This window comes from Camelus dromedarius, chromosome 5, assembly GCF_036321535.1.
Source record: "Camelus dromedarius isolate mCamDro1 chromosome 5, mCamDro1.pat, whole genome shotgun sequence".
Taxonomy (NCBI): Eukaryota; Metazoa; Chordata; class Mammalia; order Artiodactyla; family Camelidae; genus Camelus; species Camelus dromedarius.
In genome coordinates this window covers 70,710,560-70,735,780 of record NC_087440.1, presented here as the reverse complement: position 1 = coordinate 70,735,780, position 25,221 = coordinate 70,710,560, and the positions used below count along the sequence as shown (strand labels likewise).

The following is a 25,221-nucleotide window of genomic DNA, read 5'->3' as shown; positions in this document are numbered from 1 at the left end:
ACAGACGAAGTGGGCTGAGATGTTCCTCATCTCTGCAAACCACCTGAGAGGGAAACTAAGGAGCTGTTTACTTGCCTGCATCTCTAACCAGGGAAGAGAAACCAAGGAAAACCCAAACCCACGGACACAGCCAGGAGGGCAGTACTGTGGAGTGTGTACGAGGGAGGCAGGAGGGGAGAGATGGGAGAGGGGTAGGGGGGTGGGAGTAGAAGGAGGCGAAGGGGGTTAGTCTTAACACTGTGGGAGAGCGTTCAGGAACCCTCCAAGAACAAGTAACCAAAGGGTACAGCAGAGGCTACCTTGTGCCATTGGCTCAAAAGCAACCCATTCCTTTTAAGCACCATTTCCATATCTGAGGTCCTAAAATCTGTGAGAGAGGCTCAGCTGGGAGGGAAGAGAGAGGCAGGAAAGGGCTATCCCAGGCTTCTGGTGGTGAACACTACATCCCAGTAAGTGAGCTTAGATTGAAGAGTGCTTCAAAGGTGCCTAGTTCAGGATGGGGAAAAGACCAGGAATCAGAATGAGGGCTGAAGGGCTCTATAATGGCCATCCATAAACCAGTTCACTGGGTGAGTAATAGAGGAGGAAAACCACTGTTAGTAAAGAGCTGTTGGAAATAAAAATATTTTTACTGAGTTAGATTTTTCATGCTGTGAGGGAACTGCCATCAGTAAGAACATCTATTCAATACATGTTACCATGGTGACAAGTTAACCATATTTCAAATTCATTTGAGTTTTTCTTTTGTTAAAAAATCTTCCTGGGGCATCTAAATACAAATAAAAGGATGAATAAGAAGAGCAAGATCAGAACAATGAGTACAGTAAGCTTCTATTGTGTAAAAAAAATACATATATATATATATATATATGTACACAAACATACATATATATGCAACAATACACACATACAAACATTTACACCATGTTGGTATCTGCACAGAACAATTCTAAAGGGATATTTAAATAACTGATAACCTCTATGGAAAAGAATTGGTTAGCTAGGGGCCAGGGGGAAACAGAAACTAATTTTTTACTGTGTATCATTTGTACCTTTTGAATTTCGTAACATCCATTATGTAGTTACTTATTATAGAAATAAATTACTGAAAAGTCAAAAGGAAGTAGGGTTCTAATAAGATTTAAGCAGGTAACAGAGTAACTCTGAGTACAAATCAAAGTATCCAAATGAAGCCCAAGTTTCAACCAGCTTGGTACAGGAATTGCCATTAGACTGAGTTGAAGAAAGAATTGACTGTTCAACACTTATTATGGCTACAAAACCAGAGTAGATCAACAGTGTAAGGAAGAGCCTAAGGTAAGTGGAAAGGAGCATGGCTTTGCAGTCAAATGTGCTGGGCTCAAATGTAACCCCTGTCACTTATAAACTGGGTGACCTTTTCAAGTTACTTAACCTCTCTGAGCATTAGCTTCTTCATAAGCAATTAAAATTACTTCACTGGACTGTTGGGGATTAAATGAAGATCACACAAGTAAATGCAGCCCAGGCACTCAGTAATGATTTCTTGAAATGAATCCAAGTACCAGACACACACTCAATGCTCCACTCCTTCCTAAAACACCACCTCAGTTTCCTGAGGAACCAAAGGGCGGGATGACATGTAAGTCGGCTTATCTGTAATGATTTGTGAATGGTAGTTGGTTACGTATTTTTCAACATATTTTTCTAGTCTTATGATGATACTCACTAGCTGCAAAAGCAAACTCGTAAAATGAAAACACATGTTTAGGTTCCCCAGCTCATATACTCAATTCTCTCTGGCAGAAATAATCTTTTCCTCTTCTGAATGCTTATAAAAATTTATCTGGATGTGTCTTATCACATTTAGCACATTCTACCTTATATTACAGCCATTTATATATGTACTTTTTTTCCCTTCTGGAATACATACTGGAAATGCCTAGATTTATATCTGATTAATTTTTGCTTCACTAACAGGCCCTAGTAGAATGCTTTGTGCATAAAAAGTGCTTAATAAACATTTACCCCATGAGTGAAAAAAAAACTCACATTATATCAACTATTGATTTTCTTTTTGTAAGCAACAACTAAATTCATATACAAGAAAATAGGCAAGTTTGTGTTTACATAGAGATGTAATCTTGCAACAGGACCATCTTCTGGAGTTTAAATAGTGCCTACTGTGTTATGTGTTCAGCTCATACTCAGCCACAAAGTGTAGGTAAGCCCTTCTATAGATCCCAAACAAAAGCAAATTCACCTTCCTATATGCAAATTTTAGACATTGATGTTCCATAGTCATAAGATCAGTCTTTACCTCAAACAACAAAATAAAATAAAATAGGAGAATTTATTACTTGGGAGACTCATTTGCCTGGATACTAATACGTCTTCCTTTCTTCCTAACAAAACTGCCTTGACTTTGTTTGGGTAATAATGTGTGCCCAGCTTAAAAACTACATTTCCCAGTCTCTCCTATACCTTGAGATAGCCATGTGACATAGTTCTGAGTTGTAAACAGAAGTTTCCAGGTGCAGTTTCTGGGAAAGCTCTTTAAAGGGGGCAGACTGGGTTGGGTGGTGCACAGCTTTTGCCCTTTACTGTTCTTCTCCTTACCTGTAATATGCATATCCAACTAGAGGTGGACAGGCATAGCGTGGAAGTCACTTGCTAAGAATTACAGAGGATAAAGACAGGAGGAACATGGGCTCCTGATAGCACCATGGACTTTAAGAGAGCTCACCTCTAGATTTCTGATTATGTGGCGAAAAGAAAATAAATCTCTAACTTGTCTAAGCCATGGGTGGGGGGTATTTTATTCCATGCAACTACATGGAATCCTAGCTGAGCTGAGATATAATTCACAATCTACCAAAGAGTCAAGTTTGTTTAAGTCTTAATGTAACATAAAAGTACCTCACCTCAAAAAAGGAGACAGTGTTTCCAAACAGGAAAAAGCTTCTAGGTTCTCATTTGTTGTTTGGTGATCATACTCTTCTTATATTGAATGGATAATGAAATGATTACAATTCTATGCCATCCCCAAATTCCCAGAAGTCAGTAATGTAGACGAGTCCATCCCCAGGTGTTTCACCAAAGCCAAGGCTAAGTCGAATGAGAGACTAAAGTCATCAAATCTGATAAGAAGAAACCCAGGGAAGTATTCAAGCAATGTTAGAAGCAGACGTATAAACAGATGCATTTAGACTATTAGCAGAAATCAGCTACCCCAGGCCTCCCCCACGACGGCCTATATTGGCCCTAATTCTACAACTCTACCAATGACAGATTCTGTGAACTGTTTCATCCTGATATTCATTCATAAATGAATAGAAGAATTATATAAACTTCTCTCTACAGAATTGCTAAGAAATGTGAGGTTTGGATATATAATCTTAGCACTCTGCACTTGTGGGTTAACAACGTGGGACGGGGGCCACACTGTCATCAGTCAATGTCCTGGCAATGTGAGAGCTGTTATAAGCACTGGCCTCCATGCAAGACCTGGTCAACAGATATAAGACTTTTGCTTCTTTATTGGGTGTGGGAAACAGCCACGCTTCAGCAAGGAGACTCGGAGAAAACCACAGTTTGAGGGCTGGCTTGGCCCCAGGCAAAAGACTGGAAAGGCCCTCCTTCTCCCACAACAGAAGGGTACTCGTGGGTGGGAAGGAGGAATTTCTGATAGACAGAACACAGACTGCAACTGTACAGGGAAGCAAGATCTGGGCTCTCGTACTAGAAAGATAATACTGTTTGGAGATTAAATTCTGGGGGAGTGTGTGTGTGTGTGTGTGTGTGTGTGTGTTTTAATTCCTTCCAGAGAAACACTCCTTTTAGTCTTTACTCAGGCTTTGTGGTGATGGAGCAGAGCTGGAAGACTCTTTGCAGTGAAATAACTCTAAATTCATTTTTTTGAAAATGAAGGGAGATAAATTAGGCAAATGTTAATCTCTATGTGAGTGGGTTAATGTCACTTTGTAACCCCCTTTACTTTGATTTCAGAAGTGCAAACACTTTGAGGCATTATATGAGATTTTATCCTAACTTGGATAAAGTTGGGATAAAAGTTACATAGCACACAAAGCCACTTCTAGTTCTGGCAGCTGAAGTACAGGGATGGTGTATCTTCCTGAGCAGGTAAGATGCTAATCACTCACCCTATTACATCCAGGTCCAGAGCTGTTCTGTGCCAAGAACATATTACGTCTTTTGGGCAACCATATGATGCTTTAAAAAGCCCAGGGCCAGGGTGAGGGTGAGGGTAGCTGTTTCTATTTTGGCAAAAGCAAGCTTCCAAAAGGCCTTTGCCCCACAATGAATGCAGTTCTTGGCTGTCGTCCATTCACAATGTTTGTCAGCTGGGACAAGACTGAAAGCTGAGCAAGAGAAACAGAGTACAACCTCTGGTACTGCAAAAAGGCACTGGGCAATGCTACCTCCCCAACAGGGATGGGCGGCAACCCTGCAGATGCTATCGGTCATAGAGAGAGACAGACTGATGACTAAAGTACCCAAAACCGGACTTTGAGCTGCCAAAGATGTTAGAAGTCCTCCAGCATATCCTTCCATTTCTAAAACCAACTAGAAGCTCCCTCTCCATTAGCAACTAGGAAAGTAGATTCTTGCTAGTTCAAGTGACCTACCAAAGGATCCAAGTACAGGTGCTTACCTGGGACAGAACAATATAGGAGAAACTATTATTTACCAACCAACTGAAAAATATGTGCTTTAGGCAGCCCCTAAATCAACTGTACTTGCTAACATTTGAGAAACCATGCAGGTCATTAAAAACATATTCAAATATACCTACGTGTCTCAGACTTCTGCATCTAAGCAAACTTTAGATGCCAACAGTGTCTCTGAGTTGGTTTCTCAATAGCAAGAAGACAGTTGAACTGATCTTGGGCTGAGGGTGTGTTACTACCATGAGGCAGCTGGCTAAGCCCAGGGCTGCAGCCCATGATCAGAAAACCCAAGGAAACTGACCAGCCCTACGACACCACATGGATGACACTCCCTCAATAGCAGCCCCACCTCCCACTCTAATAAGACAACCAATTAATGTCATACATTGGTAGAGGCTTATATTCTGATGGCAAATTTAGACTCCTATGACTGTAAACTCTGTTTTGCTTTCTATTTTTTTCTCCCTCAATGCTCAGCAATATTTGGCAGACCAAGGGTTTTTTTTGTTTTTGCTTTTGTTTTTAGATACAGATTTGTGGAACAGATGAGAGCACACATGTTTCTCGCATTGTTTGTATTCTGAGGGACAGGTAATTGGGTTTCTTCATTGATTTCTGCTTGGAGGACGTACCAGGGATGGAACTGGAACCTCTTGCGTGCTGAGCATGCACTCTACCAATTTAGCTATACCCTTCCCCCTCGTTTTTTGGGGTTTTTTGAAACACTTTAATTTCTTAAATACACGTTCATTACAAAAAGGAAAACAGTTTTGAATTCTACTCTCAGAGATAACCTCTGGTAACATTTAGATTTTTTTTCTGTGTATAATCACTTATTTTCTATACACATACAAGTATTTCTGTGGCCTTACAAACATGGTATATGGTATCTGATGTTTTGGAGATTGCTTTTTTTTATTCAATTATCTATCTTGACCATTTTTCCCTATCTATAAGGGTAGATCTAGATCACTGTTTTTAATGGATGTTTATTTTCCTTTATGGTTTATCATAATTTACCTAACCAATCACCAACAGCAGAATACTATAAACTGCCACAGTAGATGTATATTTGCAATTATGGAAATATGTTCCTAATACATTTTTAAGTGGGGAAAAGTAGGACCCCTCCAATCTTATACTTCCTTTGAAACCACGCACACACACAAACACATATTAAGGCTGTCTCTAGTTTATCTTGCTTCTTAAGAACAGTGTTGTGATAAACATCATATTATTTCTATCTTTTGACATATGCTGGATCATTTTCTTAAAATAATTTCCTTCAAGGAGAATGGCTAGATGAGAAGGCTCCTTCTTCTTCTGGCTTAAGTCTTTTTTACACATACTCTAAAATTGCCCTCTGTAAAGGTTGTACCAGTTACATTTCAATCAGTATGTCTGGGAGGATAATTTCCTTGTCTTTCCTTGATTATTATAAGGAAATACTATGGGTCCCACAGAAAGCTGGTTCATAATCTGATGCTAATACTGTCTCTTTCCTTTTTCCATGTTTATAAGACATTTATATGCCTTAGGACTAACATATTATTCTTTTAACCATTTCACCAGGTACTATTAATCATTCTTTCTACTCTTTCTCCTCAGAGCTCCCTCTAGCAACTGTGAACAAATTAATCTGCATATAATTTTCAGCTGTCCAAATAAGTAAATGTTAGTTTAAAAAACATAGCTAATTAGTACTTTGTGAGTCTTGAACTTCTCCTAACCACCTTCTTTAACATCATCTAAACTAATTTTGCTTCTGGCACAGGGGTTTTAACTAAACCCCAAGATGAAATTACAATGCTATGTATATTTAACATTAAAAGTAACACATAATAGAAGAGACATCTGCACACCTATGTTCACTGAAGCATTATGCACAATAGCTAAGATGTGGACGCAATCTGAACACCATCAACCAATGAACGGATAAAGAAAATGTATACACATATACGTGACAGAGTACCATTCAGCCTTAAAAAAGAAAGAAATCCTGCCATATGCTACAACATGGATGAAACATCAGGACATTATGCTAAGTGAAATAAGCTAGTCACTAAAAGACAAATGCTACAGGGTTCCACTTTTATAATGTATCTAAAGTAATCAAAATCCTAGAAACACAAAAGTAGAGTGGTGGTTGCCAGGAGCCGGGGGAGGGGGAAACAGGGGGTTGTTTGATGTATATGGAGTTTTAGTCATACAAGATGAAAAAGTTTTATTAATCTGTTGTACAGCAATATGTATACAGTTAATGAGACTGTATAATACACTTAAAAACTGTTAAAAAGATAAATTTATGTTTTTTACCACAATAGAAAAAAGTAATACATAATAATAAGAACAATGAATTTTTATTGAGTTTTTATCATGGTCAGCATTGCTCTATTTGCTTTACATGTTATTATATAATTTAATTTTCCCAACCATTTGAGGGCGGTCCCATCACCACCTCCGTATATAGAGGAAGAAACCGAGGCACAAAAGGTTTCCATACTTTGTCCATGATGGCACAGCTACTAAGCAGTACGTGAGATTCGAGTCCCAGGAGGAGTCTGAGTTCACAGCCCGACTACACTATACTGCCTTCTTCGTTTATGCTGTGCTGACTCCCTTTATAAAGCAAATTCATTGAAATCAAAGCTCTCTTCCAAAGCAAATCTAAAGCAAACTTAGCAATGTGTTCAATTTTCACCAGATGCAAGCAAAAGACAGAGATTTTACTCCAAGAAGGAAAAGTTGAAAAAAATTTTTCTTTAAGCAAACCTTTGTCACTTATTTTGAAAGTTAAAACGTGTAAGTGTATGTGTGATTGTGTATTATATTTAAAGGTAACTTCAAAAGATCAGCAATGACCCTAGACTGAGAGTTCAAAAAAAAAAAAAAGGTAACTCATAGCCTTATTTTCAATTCTCTTTTATCTTTTATTTACTAGTAGTTTTAGTAAATTATTTATCTCTCAGGACCCTTGTTTTCCTAACAACGTCTTTATGTCTTTTATCTCCTGATGAGTAAAATGAAATAATTAGACAAGGCAATTTCTAAGTTCCTTTACAACTTTAAATTCAGAGTTAATAAATAACTAATTTGTCTTTGTCTTCAAATTATAGTTTGATTTATTTGGATAAAAATCTCACATGCTCATCTCCTGTTCATCTTACACAGACTTTGCTGTCATTTATCTGTGAAGTTTCTTCCCGTGGCTGCATCCATCGTAGATGAACAGGGTTCTTTATGTTTAAAGATGAAGTCTTTCATCATCTCATACAAAGTTACTTCTGTGAGTCCCTCATATCCCCACAGACAGAAAAAAGCTACAGGTCACAGAGTGAGGGGAGGGAATGAAACTGGCCACCAGGCAGTTACAGCAAAACCACATTTTAAGAACGTACAGAAAACAAGGTTGATCCCAAGCAGCTGGTAGCTGAACAGTTGTCTCTTAACATGCCCACAACCAAGTGGAGTTCTGAATTTTGATTCACTGCATTGACCTTTTTCTTTTTTATTGCATATGGGTGTATAGCAGCAGCAGCACTAATATAATTGGAATGACTTATCTGGCTGATGATAAATGTGTAAAACAAGAAGAAATGAAGAGTCATTTACTCAAGGGGAAGAGAGGTAGAGTAGAAAAGGGTGTTGGAAGACTTCTGACCTGGTTTGACTATTATGACTGCAATCAGTCAGCTGTGCAATCTTGTGTAAGTTACTTAAACTCTCTGAGCACCAGTTTCCTCATCAGTGGAATGGAGATAATATTATACCTGGCACACAGGAGGCATGCATTATATGTCCATTTCCCTGCCCTCACCTTCCTGCCTCTAAGATTCCAGAGGGACATTACTCTAGCAACAACTTAGAAAATAACCTGGTAGTAACCAGGAGACTTCCTCCTATTACTAGTAGTAATTAATCAGCATAATGAAGTGGTGTCTATATTGTAACGATGCCTTAAGAATCAGATTTTATGGTATTGAAAATGCAAGCATGATGTTAATCATGTAAACGTGTCACCTGTGGTATTCACATTTGTAGACACCAGTTGTGTTTCCTGACAGTCTTCTCAAAAGCACCACCATAGAAATAAAATTTAAAACATTATGATAATCGAAGAGATAATTCCTATGTTATTAATAACAACCCACACATGTGCTCTGAATCTCCAAACTTCTAGAACATATTCAGGATACTGCATAAGTCAGTGGTCCCTAACATTCTTCCTAAATAATAAAACACAAGGGACGGTAAAGTGTGGGTATTTCTAAGTGCTTTAAGCCCAGGAACACCTTCTCAAGACATTTCTTTAATTAAGGCTTTGAGGTAACTGGGATAACCTACATTTAATTAAATCTTCTCTTTTGCAACAGCATATATGAATAGTAGGAGACTAGTTAAGATGCCTGAGAATAACTTTTCAAATGCAGTTTTATAGGTGGCAATAAGTACCTGTTGAATGCAGGAATAGCAACTTAAACTTTATAAAAGTAGCAATAAATTTAACTACTATTTTTTGAATGCTTGAGTATTGTCAGGAAGGTAGTATATAACATGATAGCCAAGAGCGTGGATGCTGGAGACTGATAGCCCTGGATTCAAAAATCCCAGTTCTTCCATTTCGTACTACTTTTGTGACCCTGGCACAGTCCCATAAGTGATGCTTTGTTTTTACATCTGTAAAATGGGGCTAACAAGAAAGCAGCTGTGACGGTTCTCTGTGATAATACAAACACGAATCGAGGTGCAGTGCTTGTTGGCACCTGGCAACCTCCTCAGGACTGCAATCCTCATGATAACCCACAGATACACATTATTATCACCACATTAGAGAGAAAGAAACTGAAGTTCAAGGGAGTTTAAATAACCTGTCCCAGGTCATGAGCTCAGGTTTAAACAGGATTATCTGACTCCAAAGCCTGTCCACAGTGCCTATTTCCCAATAGCCGAATGTAGTTTTCCGTGCATTGTTTCACGTATTTTCAATGTATTTTTATTAGGTAAGAAGAAGAGTTTGGTTTGGCAAAATTTGTGAAATCAAATGGTTCTAAGAAAACCATAATCACAAACAAGCTATAAACTAAGTGTTACATGAATTGCTGATAAAGGTCAGAAGAAAATATAAAGTTGGACAAAAGAGCCCCCCAAACCAAATGAAGGCAAAGGCAAAAAAAACCAAAAAACAAAAAAACCCCGAACCCTCATTAGGAAGACGTAGAAAGACTTCCCCTGCAGAGCGAGTCGGCTTGCTTGCTCCCCCCAGCCCCGTGCCAGTGCTGAGGCGCTAGCGTGTTATTGCTGGCTGCCTGCAGAAGCCGGGTGCCTGCTGAATTTCTCTTTCTCTCCCCTCCCCCACAACACAAACACACAGCAGCTGAAGGCTTGGAGAAACAGGATTCATTCCTGCAAGGGGGCAGAATTTTTCTAGACACATGCAATGAACTTTTAGGAGCAGAATAACAAGACCTGGCTGTGTTTATATGGGAATCTTTTCCACACCTGTGAGGTTGCACTGTGTTCACACACGCCATTAGCAGAAAGCACATTACGTATGGCACTCAAGATGCTGCCATCATACTGAAGGACCCCTTCAGGTGAACACTGAGTGGCCCCGGGTCCTGCTTGTTTTGGACCTTTGGTTTCTGTTGCCCCTTACTGAATCTAGGTTATTCTGATGAAGCTGTGCATCGTGGGATGCAGGAAGTAAAGCACAGGCAGCATGGAAGGATGGGAAGAATTTAGGATGCACAGTTTTCTCCGACCTTGAGTTACCTTAAAAACGGTGAAAATTAAGTCTACTAAAAATTGAAGGGCTTTGGGAACCAGTGAAAAATTAAGATGCACTAAAAATCCCCCCTCTCTTCCTTTGTTGTTAAAAGAAATTTCAGCAGTGCTGCCTTGGCCATCAAAATGTCCTTAATTTTTCTGCGTTTGGGGATTTTTTTTCAGTCTGAAGGAGGTAGAGAAGAGAGTGGGAGGGCAGGAGATGGGGGCTGGGAGCAGAGGTTTAACAAAGGATCACTTTAACAGAAACTACTGAGTAATCACTCTGCCCTGGGCCAAGAATAACATCAGCTCAATGTCGGCAATTAGAATCAGGTCAGCCGGGCTGTGAGGCCCTCACAGCCAGTGCAGCCCTCCTCGCAGACCCCGGCAGGGAGGGCTCCTCATGCTGATGTCACCAGCAGCCACTGCTGCCCAAGAAAGTCCCCCGACTCAGCTGAAGGAAGACTTTTTTACCCTTCTCCTTCAGGGGCGGGAAGCCAGTATGAGAAGGAAGTGGGAAGTAATGAGGAAAACCAGAGAGAAGACACATTGGGATATATCCACACAGAGATTCACTTTCCCACCCACAGGCTACCAAGGTCCTGCAATTTCCTCAACCATCCTGAAACTCATTTTAAATTAATTAATATATGTAAAGCACCTGGAATAGTGCTTGGACCACAGTAAGTGCATACTAAATGTTGGCTATTATTACTAAAACAAAGAGGGAGGAATCTGTGCCATTACTTATCTCTCAGCCATCATACAACTTGAATCCTGGGAGCAGTGGTTGCTGAGCAGAAGATACCCTGATAAAAAGAATGAGCAGAAGTTTTCAAGTTTGGCAAACTTACTTGTCAGGAGACTGTGGTAGATGAAGTGAAAGATGGGAACAATGTTCCTATAAAAAAAGATTGTCTAAAATTTTATAAGGGCAACACAAAATTTTAACAAATCCAGTCTCCCTTCCAAAAGACAGAAAACAAATAATGAAGTGGAGACATTTCTAATCTCTTTCTCTCTAGCTCAGCGGTTCTCAAAATGCTGTCCCCAGAAGAAAAGCCTTAGCATCTCTGGGAACTTAGAAATTGAAATAATTGAGGCCCAGCCCAAACCTACTGAATCAGAAATGGCGTCACGAGATGCAATTGGCGTTTCAACAGACCCTCCAAGGGGTTCTGTTGCTCAAAACCAGGGGTCTGCAAACTAGGACTTGCAGGCCAAATCCAGCCTGTCATCTGTTTTTGAAATAAAGTTTTATTGGAAAACAGCCACACTCGTTCATTTACATATTGTCTGTGGCTGTTTTCATTCCACCATGGCAGAGCTGAGTAGTTGCCACAGACGCTGCAGCTGGCAAGGCCTAAAATATTTACTATATGATCATTTACAGAAAAAGTTCTGCTCTGATTTAGAATGTCTTTTTTTTTTATTACTAGTTTTCCCCATCAGTGTGTAACAGCTTAGTTTCAATTTTGTCTTATTTTGTATAGAATGCTATCAAATGGACTGGATCAAATGTATTTCCTTTTACTTCTGGCTCTGAAAGCCTCTGCCAGTGGCTCCAGGTGAACTTCCTCTCCCATGCCCATGTTCCAGGACCAGTCTTTTGTAGGGGTGATTCAGTACATGACAATTTCTAGATTTATCAGTGAAATGCTAGACAGAGATGAAGATCAAAGCTTATGCTGCATGAATGGTTTGAGATCCCCATTTCCAAACTCATATCTTGAATCAGTTTTCCTTCTTGAAATTAATATCTTCAATAAGGTGGCTATCTAAGTGCTGAAAAGGATGAACTTCCTCTGCATGTAATGCAAGAAAGACTGCGTGATTTTTCCAACAATATTGTTAGGCGATCACTATGAAAGGCACTGTCCGTGTATAATATAACATAATGTAATGTAATGCAACATAACATAATACAATACAAAGCCCCTTTTAATGTCCTGTTCCATAAACAGGTTTCTCTTGTGAATGAATACTAGGTAAATCAGATTTCAATTCACTGCTCTCAAACAGGCAATTACCAACCAAACTGTTAATTATAACAATGGCTACCTCACTTTAGAAAACTGAATTCAAAGGGATAAGATGTTCATCAGAGAAACCATCTCTCTCTAAAGCAGTTTACCCAAGGACAGAAATATAGGACATACTGAGAATGGAAACCATGTTTCAACCAACAATTTGGTTGTAATTATAATCATCAGGACTAGCGCAGTCACAAGGTAAGCTAAGAACAGAGGCTTACAAGTCTAATAGGGCTTTGCCCTTCTGTGGAGTGTTTCTTTATGTCCTCGGAAACAAAGTGCTCTAAGCTACTAAATAGTTTTCATGGGAGAACATTTAATATCTTATTTGCTATTTTATTAGTTTTAAACTCTTCAAGCTAATAGAATTTAGTTTCTTTCACTCTCTCCCACGGTCCCAAACTTCACCCTTACTCATTTTTACCTAAATCAACTGTGAATTAGAAGAACAGGAGGAAAAATAAAATGATGTTACGAACATCTATAAAACTATGATAAATGATTTTCTGTTCCCTCACCAGAAGACATGAGATAATTCTCTTCTTGGGAGTTCTGATTCCTCCCTAAAACAGGTATTCTGACAGATTCTAAAAAACATATTCTCCATATACTTCATAGTTTAGTAAAACTAAATCAGTATAATCCTCAGTGGAAAAAAAAACCCACACAAGAATAGCAGTACTCTGAATTTTCAAAGGAATGTGAGTTGCTGGAAGCTAATCAAAAGAATGAGAAGGACTTACAAATGAAGCAGTTTCTAAAAGTGAAAATCAGCACAACTGTCTCTTTCCTCAGAACTTCAGCATTCTGCAACCACCTTTTTTTTTTTAATCATCCACCATTTCAAAGTACACAAGCATTAAAAGGGACCAACTTGTCTAGATTCATTAGAGCCACAGATTACACTCAAATAAGGGAAACAAGGCTATATATGCTATCTCCACTATCCAGCATCTGACTAAGTTGGCACTCTTAAGGACTCTGAATGATGGGGTGGGGGTGGGGGGTCAGAAGTTTTAAAAGTTTTCAGAAATTTACAGATTAAAACAAAAAAACTAAGATACATTGTGGAAGGAAAATCAAAATGGAGTTGGTATTGCTAAGAGAGCTGTCTAAAATGGAGCTGGGAGGCCACTGAGGAAGTACGCCTTTTGCACATCTCATTCCAGATGGAATCTGAACTTGGACCACTTCTTGTCTTAATGTGGGCATCCAGAACATATGCCCAGTGTTCCAGAAATGCAGGGTACTTAGTGGACCCTTACACTCTGAAATAACTCGTGACGGCCTGTTTATTTATTGGACCCTTATCCTAAAAAAAACTCCTAACAGACTATCTTTTAAGGACAGATATTTCCTTTCTTACATCAGGGTCAGTCATAATTCTTGAACAACTTTGGGGCTTTTGCCTTTGTAAGCCCTTGACTATTTCTCTTCCCTGGAACAATCTTTTGTTTTTTTACCAGAATTTGTCTTCTGAATTGGAATTCTTAAGATCTCAAATAAAGCTCTTTGTTTTTTGCAATAATCAGTCTCAAAACTGATTATTGTTCAACCATATTTTTATGTCTTCAATTGTGAAAATGCAAACTGGCCTAAATGCCTCCAAAGACTTTCTAAATGAGGAAATGTCTACATGAGGGCAGAGTGGTGATGTTACATTCCACCTTCTACAGATAAGTCAGGATTTTTCTTCAGTAAAAATGACCTAAAGAACTACTTCAAAAATGCCTGCACTTACAATTCCTCAATTACAATGAATTAAATGTAACATGCAGAGCATGCTATCACAGATAAAGATGATCAAGTGATGATACTGAAAAAGTAAAATTTGTCTGGACCTGGATGGTAGTTGAAAATACAAGTAAAGATTAGATAATAATTGTTTTGTTTAGAAGAAAAAAAAAACTTCTGGAAATGCTGCCTTAGCCTTTGAGTGAATATTAATTTTGTGCAAACTAAATGCACACTACATACTATATTTTTATAAGAGCAAATGACAAAAGATCAAGCTGATACAAGCTATTTCTTCACATAACCAAGTATCAGGGAAGCTCACAGAATCAGTAAGGATTCAGCCCAACAGAACATGTAGAACATGGTAACTGATTCTAATAATAATCCTGAATCATCAAGAAAAATCTAACACTTCATGGACTGACATTTTTGTGAAGTCATTCTTTCTCTGTAATTGGGGCCATACTGATACTCTAGTGGAATACAAACTTATACAGTTCCTTTATACATATACTCAGGAGTTTGTCATTTTATAGACTGTGAGTAGGGAATCAGTATTTCACGAGAGTACGTTCCATGACAGCAAGGATTTTTGTGTACCTTGTTTTGCATACAAACTGTCAAACCAGAGCACCAACAACCTAACTTAAGACCATTCTTGTAAGAACTTGAAAGTTACTTATTCCTTGAAAGTCTTGATAGATCATGAAGGATTAATATATGCATATATATACACCAAGTCTACGACAGCAAGGAAGTAGTATATTTGGAAAAAAACCTTTAAAATGCTAGCTTTTCGGTACTTGGGAATTAGACCCTTTGGGAAATTACTGAACTAACATGCAACACGGAATGTAAATACTACTACAAAAGAGATTTTTGCAGAGAAACATTCAATTGAAAGAAAGCCAACATATGGCTTCAGAACATCTCTTCCTCACGTGCTGATTCCTCACGAGCCGCCCAAGCCATGGTGGAGGCATTGGTGAACTTTTGAGAAACTATTCCTACACTGCTCATCAGTTTTTTTTTTTTAAACCAACAGAAGGAAGACATTGGCACGTGGAAAAGCCTTATCTTGAATTACCTGGTGCCGGGCTCGACTCTGGTCCAGAAGCTGCCGGGACTGAAGTTTTTGCTGTTCAAGTTGTTGCAGGGCAAAATGGAGTTGGTAGCTGCCCGCTGTGGGGTGATACTTGTGCTGGGGGACCACCCCGGTAGCCTTGCTATACGCGTTGTTCTCTACCTCTCCCTCCCACGCAAAGCCACCTGTTTGGAGGTTCCTGAAGAGAAAAGAAAGCAGATTTCTTACAGTGGTCGTGTGAACAGTGAAAGAAAGGAGACAAATATCTCAGGTATTTTTCCTTTTTGAACAAAACGCAGTTTGGAATTACAAATCTATTTGTGGGAGAAATTATCTGACCCATCTCCTAAATTGTAGCTCTATGAAGACTAAGATGGTCTGCCCTGCTCTCCATTCTATTTGGAGTGCTTATCAGAAGGCTTGGCACATGGTGGGTACACAATAAATATCTGTTGAATGGTAAATAGTTAAAATATCGATTTCACTCCTCTGAATTGCCAAAAGGACCTCCAAGAGGAGCCCAGAGAGCTTCAAACACAGGATGGCAGGCTATTTGAAGGTAAGAACAGAGGCACAATTGTCTTCTCCAACGTCAATTTCAAAAAAATACGGGGGTGAATTGCACACAATTGTTGGTTTTTCTTAGCTACTCATTAGTGAAAGTGTCTAAATTTTTAAAAGAATGGTTATACTTGAGCTTATGTCCCTATTATGGGATAACATAACTGGTGCAGGAACATGGATTTTTCATTATTCTGAATTCATCTCATCAGGGTCCCCAGCCAGGCCAACATTTAGCCTACACATGAGAGGAAGGTGAAGGACTGATGGCCTTGTGGTCTGTTCAGTACCTGTGCTGTGCTATTTGTTAAATTCTGTTAAATCGTCCCTGCCTAAATTCTAAAGTTTTAGACTCTGGCGACCATGTCTGTGTACATCCAAGTTGAAGTCTTTACAACTACAGGCTCTTACATTTCCCTTCAGTCCTTTTTTTCCAGGTAGAAAGTCTCGGTTTACGTCACTTTATACCCATTAGGATGGCTATTGTTAAAAATAAAACAAAACAGAAAATAACAAGTGCTAATGAGTATGTGGAGGAACTGGAACTCTCATGCATTGCCGGTGGGAATGTAAAATGGTGTTGCTGCTGTGGAAAGCACTCTGGCAGCACCTCAGAAAGCTAAGCACAGAATTACTACATGATCCAGCAATTCTACTCCTAGGTATATACCCAAAAGAGTTGAAAGCAGGGACTCAGATACTTGTACACCAATGTTTGTAGCAGCATTACTTTTCACTATAGCCAAGTAAAAACAACCCAAGTATCCATCAACTAAATGTGGATATGGATAAACTAAATGTGATATATAAATGCAGTAAGATATTATTCAGCCTTAAATAGAAAGGAGATTCTGACACATGCTACAACATACATGAACTTTGAAGACATTATGCTAAGTGAAATAAGTCATTCACAAAAGGACAAATATTGTATGATTTGTCCGACAATAGCCAAATTCATAGAAGCAAGTTTTAGCTTGGGATGACAAAAAGTTTTAGAGACGGGTTGGCAGTGATGGTTGCACAACATTGTAAAAGTTCTAAATGCCATTGAATTGTACACTTTAAAATGGTAAATTGTATTTTATGTATTATTTTACCACAGTTTTTTTTTTTAAAGGTCCCCATTTATTTTTAGAAGAGTCTTATTTGGAAGTCCTTCCATCTCCTTAACACTTTTGGCTATCCATCTCTGAACTTTCTTTAACTACCTTGTTTGTTTTGTTTTGCTTTGTTTTGTTTTCCTTTTAGAGTTACAGTGACCAGAAAATTGTACACAGAAGAAACACGAAGAATCTCATACTGAACAGCTATATCCCAGACCTTGGTTCATAGGGCTTAGAGAAATGTAACTGCCTAACTTAAGAGAGATATTGATAGTGATTTAAATCATCACGTTGTTCTTTCCTTTGTAAATATCCTTTGGTGTTAACAGTCATTTCAGTGGCAGAGATGCAACAACACTGGGGTGAGTTTTTGCAGACCTTCCTGAGCCCTGACCTACAGGCCACCTGGTGATTTACAGCCTGGGTCCTAATGACCCCAGCAGAGCCCTGTGGGAGGGAGCAAAGCGGATGTCCGCTGAGGCCAGAAGTCCACGCTCCTCTCTCTCCTGTGACCTGCTCTCTCACAGCTTGGTTGGTTTGGCTCTCTGCTTCGGTTTCCCCACCTCCCTCTAGGAGATTTCCAAATACCTAGTTAAGGGAAGGTCTGTGAAATGTATTCTGAAGTCCATGGATGACAGGTTTTCTCCTCACATAATCTCACCTGATCTGTCACATCCCTCGCTTACCTCCTCCCACCGTTTGGCTCCCACAGTTCAGTTGCACAATTATGCACTTTCAGCTAATCTTTCTGGAAAACAGTACCAAAGAAAGAGCTCAGAGATTATTTATTGGTTTTTTTTTAGTATGACATCTGATCTTCAGTGATCCCTCTTGAATTGCCTCCATGTGCACGTTGTTAGACATGATCTTTCTCAAAGGGCTTCTGGAGGTGTGGAGAAATGTGGAGGCCGATGACTGAACATAAATAAATACCTAAGTACATGAATAACACGTTAACATTATTCACTTAAACAGGAGCAACACGGTTAAGAAGGGAGGGGCCAGAGGAAACTGTTATCTCTATTCTCATTAGTGAGGGACGAGAAAAGCTTACTGAAGATAATGTGCAAGAAATAGCTAAGTGGAAGGAAGGGCAGTGGAGAAAGGTATCTAAGTACAAATGAAGAGAAGGTTCAAGGCAGAAGTGAGCCGATCCAATGAACACACGAACACAAGGGAAGAGACAGATGAAACAGGAGGAACTGCCTGGCTGAACAACCTTGAGATTTCCACACCAATTAGGGCAGGGCTTTGAATCTAGACTGAAACCATTATTTATGATAACTGGGCCAAAGGTCAGAAAATTCATCAACTGTGATTCTACTTCCATTCCTGGCCTGCTGGTTACAGAGGTTTCTAGCCATAAGAAGCAATCTAGACTCGGGGATTCGATATTAAAGAATTTATATGACTATGTAGCTTTTATCAGAATCCATCTCATGAGCTAGCCCGATTGGTTTATTTTCTAAAAATTGCTTTAATAACAAATATTCCTAGCAGGCATTTACTTTAACGTCTTCTTGGTGTAGTCAGAAATCCGAGTCTGTAACTAGGTCCCCTGATTTGGAGAGGACCAGCGACAGATTCTCAAGTGTGGGCACACGAACCAGGGGTCTGTGGATGTAGAAGGGGTAGGACACGGAGCAAGGGAAGATCAAATAAATGGACTCTGGATGAGAGAAGGCTGATTCATCCTATTGCACACACACTGAACAGACCGCAACATCATAAACTTTTATAGGGAAAGCTGTTTTTAATCTCATCAGTAACATAAGCCCAGTCTCCAAATCACAAAAGGAAGTTTCTCAAGCAAGTACAGGCTTTTAGCAAAGAGGAAGGAATTTTTACAGTGCAACACTGGGTGGGTGCAGGAGTGCTCGGCTGTGGAAGGCAATGTGCTAAGGGCCACGTGAAACCTGCTTGCTTTGGATTCCAGTGGGTGTTACTCAGGCCGTGGTGTCTCACAATTAAAGCACAAGCTCTGTGGTCTGCAAGTGTTCTAATGACTGACGTGGAGGAGGCCAGGTGCACCCTCACTGAGGCTTTGCCTGAGATTATATATCCATACATTCCTTTCTATGACATCTAATGGTTTCCATTTCCATCCAAAATTCCATTCTATTTTCTTGAACCTCTGTTCATTTTGGTTTACTAATAAGATATTTTCTATTCCCACTCAAATTTTGAGATTCAATTATTTTCTCTAAAATTTAGTTTTTATGTTATTCTTTGCTCAGAACTAAAATATAACATTGTAGACATTCCCTGTAAATAACCTGTAATAGTTTTACATTATTTCTAGAGTTTGATGTACAGAGTCAAGAGAGTTAGCTGTGAGAATGCGCAGAATGTTTAACATTTGATTCAAACTCAAAGTGAACTATGCTGTATTTTGCTCTTACTACACATGAAGCTAACAGGCAACCATATGGCAAAGTGTTCTGAACCATGCATGCTCTTTCAGCCTATTCATTTAGAACTTCCTCTTACTTCCTACATTACACTGTGGTGCTGCAGGACTAAATGTTTCTCACCATAAATACCCTTCTTGCCCCCTACCCACAACCTCCAGCCAAAACATACTAAGGGGCTATACCTTTCAGTTCAGTTTAATATCTGTTCCATCATATGGATGTTGGTTGCAAGGAACTTGGAGGAAATTTGTAAAATGCACTGGTCTTTAGCAAAGCAAAACCTCCTGAGAAAGCTGTTGCCCTCTTCATAAAGAGATGATTTCAGTGTCAAGGTTTCCCAAGAATGATGTGATGTCACAAGAGTGCAGGGTAGGGATGAGACAGGAATGTGATAGTTGTACAAAAGAGTGTGATTCTGCAGCCCATTTCCCCAGCTTCCTTCCCCTAGTCTCAGCAAAACCTAAGCAGCCATGTCCAAAGACACCTCTGTCCCTCTTGAGGGTGCTGGCAAGGGTGTGAGTGCGCTTTCAATTGTCATAATAATGGGGGGGGGTCGCTGACATTTAGTTGGTGGAGGTGAAGGGTGTTAAATGTCCAAAATTGTAAGGAAGAGCCCTGTACTAGGAAAACCTGTGCTGCTCAAATGCCAGTGGTGCTTCTAATGAGAAACACTATAAGGACATGAAGGAGATGCTTTCTGGGGAGACTCTATTTCTTTACAAGAAAGAATATCTACCCACTTCCATGGCCCTTATTCCACCACACCTGGTGGAATGTATAGATATTTAAGGACAGCAGAGGTTACATTTTCCTTGCTTATAAAATTTCAATCTCAAACAAAGTAGTCATGGCATGTAATAAGTGCTAGAAAGGTGCTATAAGGGTCAAAATCCTCCAGATGAGAGAAGGGCTCCCACAAGCTGTACAAAGCAGTGCTGGCCAGAAGAAGGAAGCTCGGGGACCAGAGAGGCATTACGAAATGTGGTGGGGCTCTCCCTTGGCCTTGGGGGTATATCCAAGGACAAAATAAGAGTGGTTCTGCACGGAATGTTGTGTGTCCTATTCCCAATCCTTCCTAGGGCAGCGGGGATTGGGTCATATTCACAAAGACCAAATGAATAAGGAGAGAATACGCAGGTAGGATTCTCTCTACTGTGGCCTTTATTATATTCAACTTCTCTATGCTTTATTCTTCTTAAACTTCTCTTGTAAACAGGGGATGTGATAACAGTACCTATTCCATAGGGTTATTGTGGAGATTAGAGAGTTAACATAAATGTAAGGACTGACACACAGGAAGGGCTCCAAAAATATATTACCGCCACTAACACTGCTGTGATTACGACCCTTCTCCCTCCCAAGTAATTCCATCTGAGTGCTACCCTACAGTTCTGAGCGAGTGTATAGAAAACATAAATCTGACCATTTTCCACCAGAGGATTCTGTGTTGCAAAGTTAGCACAACCTAGTCATGAATACAGTATTCGTTGTGAGGTCCAAAGTGCTCCAAGTTACTGAAAAGAAGAGCCCTGCTGTGTAGTCCATTCAAAGGATTATTATAATTGTACTGCAATGCTACATGCTGAGGACTAAGAAAGGTTATCTGGGGAGGGACGGATTTGCCTCCTCTTCAATTCACTAAATAGTGAAGGGGGTGACTATATAATCCATCCTTGGAAGCATTCAGTTTTCTGCTCAGACCTACTTCCTGATCCCCCATCAGAGCTGACCATCCCAGAGACTGAGGGTGAGACCTACAGGCAGCTGTCATTCTACTTTGTTCTACTCTTCACTGGTGATCTCAGAGAAATGACTGTCTGTTTACACTGCCTGTCTCTCATCCTAACATTCTCCCTAGTCTTTCAATCTTGCTTCTACCCATATATAAAGGTAGTGGCTTCCTTTTTTTGCTCTAGATGGTGCTCAAGGGAGAGTGAGAGTGAATTGGACAGGCCTCTGGGACTCCTTAAAACACATGATCTCAAAGGAGAGTGTCTCCTCCATTTTCAGAAATAATGAAAGAGGCCCCTTTTTACTTAATACAGCTCCTTCATTCACCAACCTCGGTATCATCTCTCTTGTAGTTAAATCAAAGGCAGAAAAACAGAAAACATTTAAAAGTTTCTGTTGGACTTCGGCTTCTGAGTAAGTAGGAAGTTTTAAGAGCCTGTTACTTTTACCTTAATCAAAACAACAAGCTGAATAAGCTGCTAAATCATACTTCTTTCAAACCTAACAAAATGCCAAGGACATAAAGAAACCTAAATGAATAAACTCCAAAGAAGTGACAAGTTCTTCACTTTCAGCCAGGGTGGCCCCTGGGGGACCAGGAGTCTGCCACAGGTGAGGATTAAGGCACAACTAAACTTTTGACAAAGTTTTAACACCTGCATTTTGGATTCTCTGAGTCCCCAGCCACAGAGTGCATCTGTACCCACCCATCAACTCTTTCAGGTGCAAGGGGACACTGATGCCTGGGGGCAGGATAGTGACTAACTAAAGTCCCTTTCAGAAAAACTGTGGCTATAATTCTTCGACCTTACCAAAACTCAAAAAGTAGTAGTCTAAAAGTTATTTGTAATGTAGATTCTGAAATCAGGTCAATGAGCTTTTCATACTCTGTTGGTCTATCTTGTATTTTGAATGCATCTTTCATCCATGCAAGATTTTTGTAACATCAAGCATTAGTCTTTAGGAATATTGGTTCTACTGAGTTATGCAGACCTTCCACATGTTGACATAGTTCATTAAACAATATTAAAAATCACATTTGTTAATATCACTCCAATCTCACCAGAAAAGTCTTCAGATATTAGGAAGTGTCAAATTCATAGTGGTAGATGTGTTTTTCAAAATTCTTCTTTTTTTTTCTTAAAAGCTAGAATTTTATCACTGACAACAAATACTGCCACTTGTTTTCCTCAAAGTGATAAGCTCACTGTATATTTTTGGGAAAATGTCTGCCAGATATCCAAATCTGAATAACCACAGTTTGTCTATCAGTTGTTCTTTCAGTAAAAATGTTTCATGAAAAAAGTGGCTAGTTCAGACTACAATTCAGACACAAAGTGCTTTTCTCGGAGACAAGTGTCATACAGTATGCAGCAGAAGTGCTTTATGTATACAGCCCATTTTGCCAAACAATATTAAAAAGAAATGTAATCTAGGGTTGAGAGTTAGGAATTATTACTGCTTATAGCAATGCTATTCTTAAGTAGCACTGGCATGTCTCTTTTAACTACAAATAATCTGGTGGTAAAGAATACAATGATTACTACTACATTTTGGTGGCACTTCCTTGATTTATGTTAAAGTGTGAGGACTTTGACAAAACCACCATTGTTTCTGCACCATCAGTGCAAATGTCAACATAGTGAAAGAAGCAGAAGTCTTAGTATTACTATAAAAAAACCAATTGATCCTACTGGCTTCCTCTAAGGGTCCTGAGGATCCCCCTGGTCCTCAGGTCCATGAACACCACTTTGAGAACTATTGAGAGATAGGCTTCCACAGCTTGGGGATGGTGGAGGGGGGTAAGAGAGCAAGATTGGAAAGAAAAGGACTCATCAGCTACCCCAAAAGCTGACATCCAGGATGAAAAGCAGAGATCTCCCATAGTTCAGGAAGCAGTCCACACAACTGTAAAGCACAAAAAAATCTTTAGAACCTTACTGTTGGTCCCATCCTACCCTCAAAACATTTGAAGCCAGAGATAAGCTGAATTTAACTAAAGCTGCAACAAAGTCTAGATGGAGCTTAATTATCAGATTTCTCAACCTCTTCTTCCTCTGCACCCCTCCCAGACATTAGCAACCTGAGAAAAAGATGAGCATGTCTTTTTTGGGGGGAGGGGGTTGTAAATATTATTTACTTAAGTCTGTGGTTTTACCTAAAATGTCCAGCATATGATTAATAATTACAGAAAGAGAATGAGAGATGATACAGATGTTAGACTTAGCAGACATGGACTTCAAAATAACTATAATAAAAATGTAAAAGTCTAACATAAAAGGTGGGTAACACATATAAACAGATAGAGGATTTCAACAGAAAGATGAAATCTATAAAAAAAGAACAAAACAAGAATCCTAGAAATGAAAAAATATAAAATCAGAAATGAGGAGTACATTCAAAATGCTTAGCAGCAGACTGGACACAGCAGAGTGTAGAGTATATAACATACACAAAATTGGAATCCCAGAAACTGAGGAGAGAGATTGGGGCAGAAGAAATATTTAAAGAGATAAGGGCCGGGAATTTCCAAAGATGATGAAAGACATTAACCCACAGACCTAAGTAGCTCAGGAAATCCTAAGCAGAATAAATACAAAGAAATTCATACCCAGGTAGATCATATTAGAATGCTGAAACTGAAAAAAAAAAAGTCTTAAAAGCAGCCAGGGTGGTGGGGTGCTTGGTGGTAGTGGGAACATTACATACAATGGGACAACAATGCAAATGATTAGCTGACTTATCATTAAAAAATAACAGCTAGGAAACAATGGTTAGCTATCTTTAAAGTACTAAAAAGAAAACAAAAATTTAAAAAACTGCCAACCTTGTCTTAAACACTTATACACCACTCAACCAACTCAATCTATTTGACCATTATAGAAAACCACACTCAACAACTTCAGAACACACATTCTTTTCAAGTGCACGTGAAACATGCACCAAGATAGTCTAAAACTACTGAGCCATAGAATAAGTCTCAATAAAAATCATAAGACCAAAATCACATAGAGTATACTCTAACCAGAATGGTATTAAGTTAAAAATTAGTAACAATAAGAGATCTTGAAAATCCCCAAATATTTGGAAATTAAACAACACAATTTAAACAACCTATGGATCAAAGGAAGAGAAATTAGAAAATGTATCAAACTGAATGGTAATGAAAACACAATCAAACAAAATTGAAGATGCAGTTACATGAGTCTTTAGACAAAAATGTATAGTATTAAATGTCTGTATTAGAAAAGAAGAAAGGTATAAAATCAATGTTCTAAGCTTCCACTTTAAGAAACTAGAAAAATAAAAGCAAGTTAAACACAAAGTAGAAGAATAAAAAAATAATAAGAGCAGAAATCAATCAAGTAATTAAACAAGGAGGCCATTAGAATGAGGTGCCTCTAATGCCTTGGCAGTCTATGTAGACAAACCCAAACTCAAACCAGAGTCAATGCATTCACATCTGAGAAAATGAAATTTAAGTACAAACAATCACAAACAACCAACAAGACTTTTCCAAATAAGGCAACCACTTAAGCGATAGCCAAATAATTCCCTTGCTTTGCTCAAGTCTGCTTTATATATATAAAAAAAAGTCTTCCCCTTATTCTTCCCTGTGGAGTGCTCCAAACCATTTTCAGTTTGGCACTTCCCAATTAAAATCAATGTTCACTCAAATGAACTCTGAAAATTTAATGTACTTCAGTTTACCTTTTTAACAACAATGAAATAGAAAATGGGTAAATAGAGAATATCAACAAAGTCAAAAGTTGGCTATATGAAAAAAATTTAGAAGTTGATAAATTCCAAGCAAGCTGATCACAGGGAAAAAAAGACATAAATTATTAATATCATGAATGGAGGGGAATGTCATACAGAGAATATATGTATCAAAACATAAGGAGATATTGTGAAAAACTCTTGTCAAATATTTAACAACTTAGATGAACTGAAGAAATTCTTGGAAATACAACTTACAGAAAGTGACAGGATAAGAGAAAATCTAAATATATAAATTTAACTTGTAATCAAAAGCCTTCCTAACAAGGGAAACTTTTAAGCCCAGATGTTTTCAATGAATTCTATCAAACATTTAAAGAAGAAGTAATTTCAATCTTT

At 38.9% G+C, this 25,221-nt stretch overlaps 1 protein-coding gene across 12 annotated transcripts in view; it reads right to left on the bottom strand.

Annotated features, from left to right (window-relative positions):
• TTLL5 (tubulin tyrosine ligase like 5) overlaps nt 1-25,221 on the bottom strand; it is a 254,949-nt gene that overhangs the window by 63,964 nt on the left and 165,764 nt on the right. For all 12 annotated transcript variants that reach the window (XM_064486123.1, XM_064486125.1, XM_064486128.1 and 9 more), the window contains one exon: nt 15,294-15,489. In XM_064486123.1, coding sequence (XP_064342193.1) covers nt 15,294-15,489 — 196 coding nt within the window. The remainder of the gene's footprint in view (nt 1-15,293; nt 15,490-25,221) is intronic.